Source organism: Nicotiana sylvestris, chromosome 3 (assembly GCF_000393655.2).
Source record: "Nicotiana sylvestris chromosome 3, ASM39365v2, whole genome shotgun sequence".
NCBI lineage: Eukaryota > Viridiplantae > Streptophyta > Magnoliopsida > Solanales > Solanaceae > Nicotiana > Nicotiana sylvestris.
The window spans coordinates 9,928,861-9,935,185 of NC_091059.1; the positions used below are offsets into that span (position 1 = coordinate 9,928,861).

The following is a 6,325-nucleotide window of genomic DNA, read 5'->3' on the forward strand; positions in this document are numbered from 1 at the left end:
CCTGATCAGCTGGTATACGATGATGATTTTGCACACAGTGGCCAATATGATATGATGGGATGCCCTCAGAGGCTATGATGTTATGAAATATGTACCTATGCACGACATGACATTCATACGCATATGCATGACGCTAAAGGTAATTTATGATTTACAAAGTTATTCAGACTTACAAGTTGAGTCATGTACTCTATATTTCTTCCATGTCTTGTATGTATCTATTTATGTGCTTTACATACTCGGTACATTATTCGTACTGACGTCCCTTTTGCCTGGGGATGATGCGTTTCATGCCCGCAGGTCCTGATAGACAGGTCGAGAGCCCTCCAAGTAGGCTATCAGCTCAGCGGAAGATGTTGGCGCGCTCCATTTGCTTCGAAGTTGCGTATTTGGTTAGTATGATTTAGTCGTCTATTGTTTAATTTGGCGGGACTCTATCCCGACCTTTGTGACACTTATGTATTCTTAGAGGCTTGTAGACATATGTCTTGTACGTGAAAGATTTTACGGTCTTGTCGGCCGATGTCTTGAGTTTTTGAATAATCATGTTGGCCTATTAGAGCCGTATGTCATGTGTATGTAATAAGAAAGATACGTTACATTGGTACTCAGTTGAGTAAGGTACCGGGTTCCCGTCGCGGCCCATCAGTTTGGGTCGTGACAAAACTGACAGATAATGTTTGAATGCACAAAATCCACCATAACTTTCTTAGTTACAGACTTGAACGTTTTAGCCTCTACCCACTTGGTAAAACAATCTATAGCCACCAAAATGAACCTGTGCCCATTTGACGCTACTGGCTCGATTGGCCCAATGACATCCATGTCCCATGCAACAAAAGGCCACGATGCGGACATCGTGTGTAATTCTAATGGTAGAGAATGAATCAAATCTCCATGCACTTGGCACTGATGATATTTGCGTACGAAACTGATGCAATCCCGCTCTATAGTAAGCCAATAATGCCCTACTCGGAGATTTTTTTTTGCCAGAACGTACCCACTCATATGCGGTCCATAAACTCCAGAATGTACCTCAGTCATGATAGCTATGTCCTTCCTCGCATCAATGCATCTTAACAGCCCAAGATCCAGAGTTCTTTTGTACAACACCCCTCCGCTGAAGAAAAACCCGCTTGCCAACCGTCGAATTGTTCTTTTCTGATCACCTGTGGCCTGTACCGGATACACCCCCATCCTGCTATATTCCTTGATGTCATGAAACCACAGCTCACCGTCAAGTTCTTCTTCCACCACATTACAGTAAACATGCTGATCGCGGACCTGAATCTGCAAAGGGTCCACATAAGCCTTATCCGGATGATGCAACATTGATGCCAAAGTAGCCAACGCATCGGCAGCCTCATCATGAATCCTTGGAATGTGCCTGAACTCTATTAATTGAAACCGTTGACAAAGATCATGCAAACATTTTCGGTATAGTATAAGCTTTAAGTCCCGTGTTTCCCATTCTCCTTGAATTTGGTGTACCAGTAGGTCTGAGTCACCTAGGACTAAGACTTCCTGGACACACATATCTACAGCTAACCTCAGACCCAAGATACATGCCTCATATTTTGCCATGTTGTTAGCATAATAGAAACGAAGCTGAGCCATTACAGGGTAGTGCTACCCTGTTTCAGAAATAAGTACTGCTCCTATTCCCACGCCTTTCATGTTTGAAGCCCCATCAAAGAAAAGTTTCCATCCCGGCTTCTCAACTTGTTCTAAATCCTCAATATGCATCACCTCTTCATCGGGGAAATAAGTCTTCAAAGGTTCATAATCCTCATCAACTGGATTCTCAGCCAAATGATCCGCCAAGGCCTGTGCTTTCATTGCAGTCCGAGTTAAGTAGACGATGTCAAACCTTGTAAGCAGGATCTGCCACTTTGCAAGCCTCCCTGTGGGCATAGACTTCTAAAAGATATACTTCAACGGATCCAAACGATATATGAGGTATGTAGTATAAGATGACAAATAATGTTTTAGCTTCTGTGCCACCCAAGTTAGGGTGCAACATGTCCTCTCAAGATGAGTATACTTAACCTCGTAAGATGTGAATTTCATGCTGAGATAATAGATAGCATGCTCCTTTCTGCCAGTAACATCATGTTGCCCCAGTACACAACCAAATGAATTATCCAAAACCGTCAAATATAGAATCAAAGGCCTCTCTGGTTCTGGCAGTACCAACACGGGTGGGTTCGACAAATACCCCTTTATCTTATCAAAATCCTCCTGACAGTTATCCGTCCACTTGACTACAACATCTTTCTTTAACAGTTTGAAGATTGGCTCACAAGTTGTCGTGAGCTGAGCAATGAACCTACTGCTATAATTCAATCTCCCCAACAAACTCATCACCTCGGTCTTGTTCCTCGGAGGTGGCAATTCCTGGATAGCCTTGATTTTTGACGGGTCCAGTTCAATACCCCGGCGATTGACTATAAATCCCAACAACTTTCCAGACGACACCCCGAAAGCGCACTTTGTAGGATTAAGCTTGAGATTGTACTTGCGAAGCCTTTGGAAGAACTTCCTCAGATCCCTAACATGGTTAGACTACTTTCTAGACTTTACGATCACATCATCCACGTACACCTCAATTTTCTTATGTATCATATCATAGAATATTGTCGTCATTGCCCTCATATAGGTTGCCCCAGCATTTTTCAAACCAAACGGCATGACCCGATAACAGTATGTTCCACACGACGTGATGAATACCGTCTTTTCTGCATTTTCCTCGTCCATTAGAATCTGGTGATATCCCGCGTAACAATATACAAAGGAAACAATCTCATGTTTGGCACAATTATCAATCAATATATGGATGTTTGGCAGTGGGAAGTTATCCTTAGGAATGGCATTTTTAAGGTCTCGATAATCAACACACACTCTGGTCTTGCCATCCTTCTTTGGTACATGCACCACATTGGCTAACCAGGTGGGATACCGCGTGACCCGAATGACTTTCGCATCGAACTGCTTGGTGACCTCTTCTTTGATTTTTACACTCATATCCGTTTTGAACTTTCTCAGCTTCTGCTTGATAGGAGGGAATGCCGGGTCAGTGGGCAATTTGTGAACCACTAAATCAGTGCTTAGACCCGACATATCATCATACGACCATGCAAAAACATCTTTGTATTCTAACAATGCTTTGATTATCTCCTCCCCGAGTTGTGGTTCCAGATGAACACTTATTTTAGTTTCACGTACATTATCTTGGTCCCCTAGTTTAACTGCTTCTGTGTCATTTAGGTTAGGTTTGGGGTTTTCCTCAAAGTGGCTTAATTCCTTACTAATTTCTTCATAGGCCTCGTCATCAACATATTACAACTCATCATGACACTCAATTTATTGTATTATTATTTCCGAGTTAGATTGGCTTTTAAAACTGGGCCGAAGATTTCTCATGCATGTCATGTCATTGATATCAGCATAAAACGAACTGTACAAAGAAGAAAAGAAAATAAAAAATAAAATTAGGAATGAAGAAAGAAAAGACAATTGTATTTCATTGAATATAAAGATAATAGGGCTTTAAAACATCCAACTGGATGGAACATAAAATCTGAACTACAAACCCTGGAATAATCCAGACAACAAAAGAAAATCAAAAATCACTACCAAGACTCCCTCCAAATAGGAAGAGGAGTAGCTTCCCAGTTGTTTACTTTTGCACATAGTCCGACGAACTGCACATCTGCCTTGTTTAACCCTTCCCCAGCCTCAACCATATTAACCTCAGAGAATAACCATTCGAACCCCTTGTCCAAGTCTCCGTCAGCACTAATCAATGACCCAGGAACCTTTGACAATAGTTGCCTTCTGATACCCGGTTTGATGAAAGATCTGGACAAACGCGGGATTGGCTTGGGAAAGACCCATGCCCTCTTTTTCATTTTGCGAGCCCGTCTTACATCCGCAGCTGTGGGTTTGAACCCCAATCCAAAAGTATCCAGATTCTTGGAAAGAGAAACTGCTTGTACAATGCCTTGAAGAGCAGCACCCAAACCTTTACCCGGTATGAACCTATTCTTTAACATCTCTAAAGCCACCATGATAGTTGCGGATGTTATTCTAGGAACTGGGATGCTTTTCCCCTCTAGGACCTTTTCCACTGAGACTGTGTCAAAGACTTGGTAGACCCATGGCCCCTTGTCATCGTCAACTTCTATGAAAGGCACAATGGCATCACTTAAAGCGCACATATTGTCTTCACCGTGCACTACAATCTCCTGTCTGTCCCACTCGAACTTAACCATTTGATGCAATGTAGAAGGCACCGCCTTGGTGGCATGGATCCATGGTCGCCCCAGCAAGAGGTTATAAGAGACCGCCACGTCTAGTACCTGGAACTCCATGGTGAACTCCACTGGCCCGATTGTCAATTATAGTATTATGTCGCCCACTGAATCTTTGCCCCCCACCAACGACCCCCCGCACACAAATGCTATTTTTATGAATTATATCATTATCGAACTTCAGCTTGTTCAACGTGGACAAAGGACAGATGTTTGCACTAGACCCATTGTCAACCAGCACTCGGGTGACTACAGAATCCTCGCACTTCACTGTCAGATAAAGGGCCCTATTATGTTCCGTGCCCTCCATGGGAAACTCATCATCGGAGAAGGTCACTCTATTCACCTCAAAGATTTTATTTGCTATCTTCTCTAAATGATTCACCGAAATCTTATCAGGGACATAGGCCTCATTCTGTATTTTCATCAACGCCCTGCGATGCTCATCTGAGTTGATCAGTAATGAAAGCAATGAGATCTGGGCCAGTGTCTTCCTTAACTGTTCAACAATAGAGTAATATTGCAATTTCATCTTTTTCAAGAATTCTTCTGCTTCCTTTTCTGTAACGGCTTTCTTAACCAATACCGGGTTGTTTTTGGGGACCCTAGATTTTCTTAACTCTTCGGGGGCAAAGCACCTTCCCGAACGAGTCAGACCCTGCGCCTCACAAACTTTCTCTTTGATTTCTTTCCCCTTATATGTCACCATCACCTGTTCATAACTCCAAGGAATGGCTTTATTGTTGATCACTGGCAACTGAGTTACTGGATTTATGATAACAGGCTCTATGCGAGCTCCCTTCACGACCACTACGGGTTTGTTTGCTACCCCTTGTACCACCACTCTTTCTTGTTCTGGTTTCATGGCAACAATGCTCGATGACCCTTTCTCGGCTACCACAGCTGGCTTACCGTCCACCCCTTTCAACTGGACCACCACTTTCCCACTGGTTAAATTTTTCTTTGAAATGGTTTCGCTAGCACGGATCATCATTACTGTTTGCGAGGGTTTCTTGGGCTCCCCTCCCTTGTGTATCAATTCAATCATGTGGGCCTCATGGTGAGCCGGAGACGGATTCTGATTGATATTCGGTGCCTCTGGGGCCTGAACCTCGATCTGGTGAGTGTCAATGAGTTCTTGCACAGCTATTTTCAGTTTCCAACACTTTTCTGTATCATGTCCGGGTGCCCCCGAACAGTATTCACAACTTACTGAGCGGTCCAGATTTCTAGGAAGGGGATTTGGCATTTTGGGCTAAATTGGATTCAACATGCCTAACTGCCTCAATCTGTGAAAAAGATTGGTATATGATTCTCCTAGCGGAGTGAATGTCTTTTGTTTTTGTGCTCTTTCATTCCTGAAGGCTTGGTTTGAACGGAAACCTATTCCCGGGGGATTTCTGTAGGCCTTTGGGGGTGGATAGGTGTTTTGTGGAGCTGGATATGAGTTTTGGGGAGCCGGTGCACGACATTGCGCGTGAGCCGGAGGCTGGGTATAGGTTTGAGCATGGTGGACGGAAAAATATGGATCTGGCGGTGGGTAGTAGTGTTGTGGAGGGCTATATAGAGTGTAGGGGTAATTTTGGTGGTGGGGTTGGGGTTAGTTGTAGTAGGGTGAAGGGCCTCTAGATCCGGACCAGGCTCCAGACTCAACTGTTGCAACCCCTTCTTTATTCTTCTTCCCAAGCACGCCCCAATGCCGCTTTGGATGGCCTGGGTGGTTGGTTTGATCGCTGAATAGCTCATGATTTTATTAGATTTAAGTCCTTCCTCAACCATACCTCCCATCTTTACAACTTCATTAAAAGATTTGCCTATTGCTGTTACCAAGTGACCAAAATAAGTCGGCTCCAAAGCCTACAAAAAGTAATCAACCATCTCACTCTCTTTCATTGGAGGGTCGACCCTGGCGGTCAGCTCCCTCTAGCGGAACCCATATTCCCTAAAGCTCTCCCGGGGCCTTTTCTCGAGTTTTATCAGTGACAAACGGTCTGGAACAATTTCAAGGTTGT

At 43.8% G+C, this 6,325-nt stretch overlaps 1 protein-coding gene across 1 annotated transcript; it reads right to left on the minus strand.

Moving 5' to 3' along the window:
* Positions 1–4,335: 4,335 nt before the first annotated feature.
* Positions 4,336–5,562, minus strand: LOC138887029 (uncharacterized). The gene has a single exon (XM_070168740.1). The coding sequence runs from the start codon at positions 5,560–5,562 to the stop codon at positions 4,336–4,338; it is 1,227 nt and encodes a 408-aa protein (XP_070024841.1).
* Between the last annotated feature and the right edge of the window lie 763 nt (positions 5,563–6,325).

What these genes read in the sequence shown, in the direction of transcription:
- LOC138887029 (XM_070168740.1), bottom strand. Translation starts at nt 5,562, where the DNA reads ATGCCAAATCCCCTTCCTAGAAATCTGGACCGCTCAGTAAGTTGTGAA.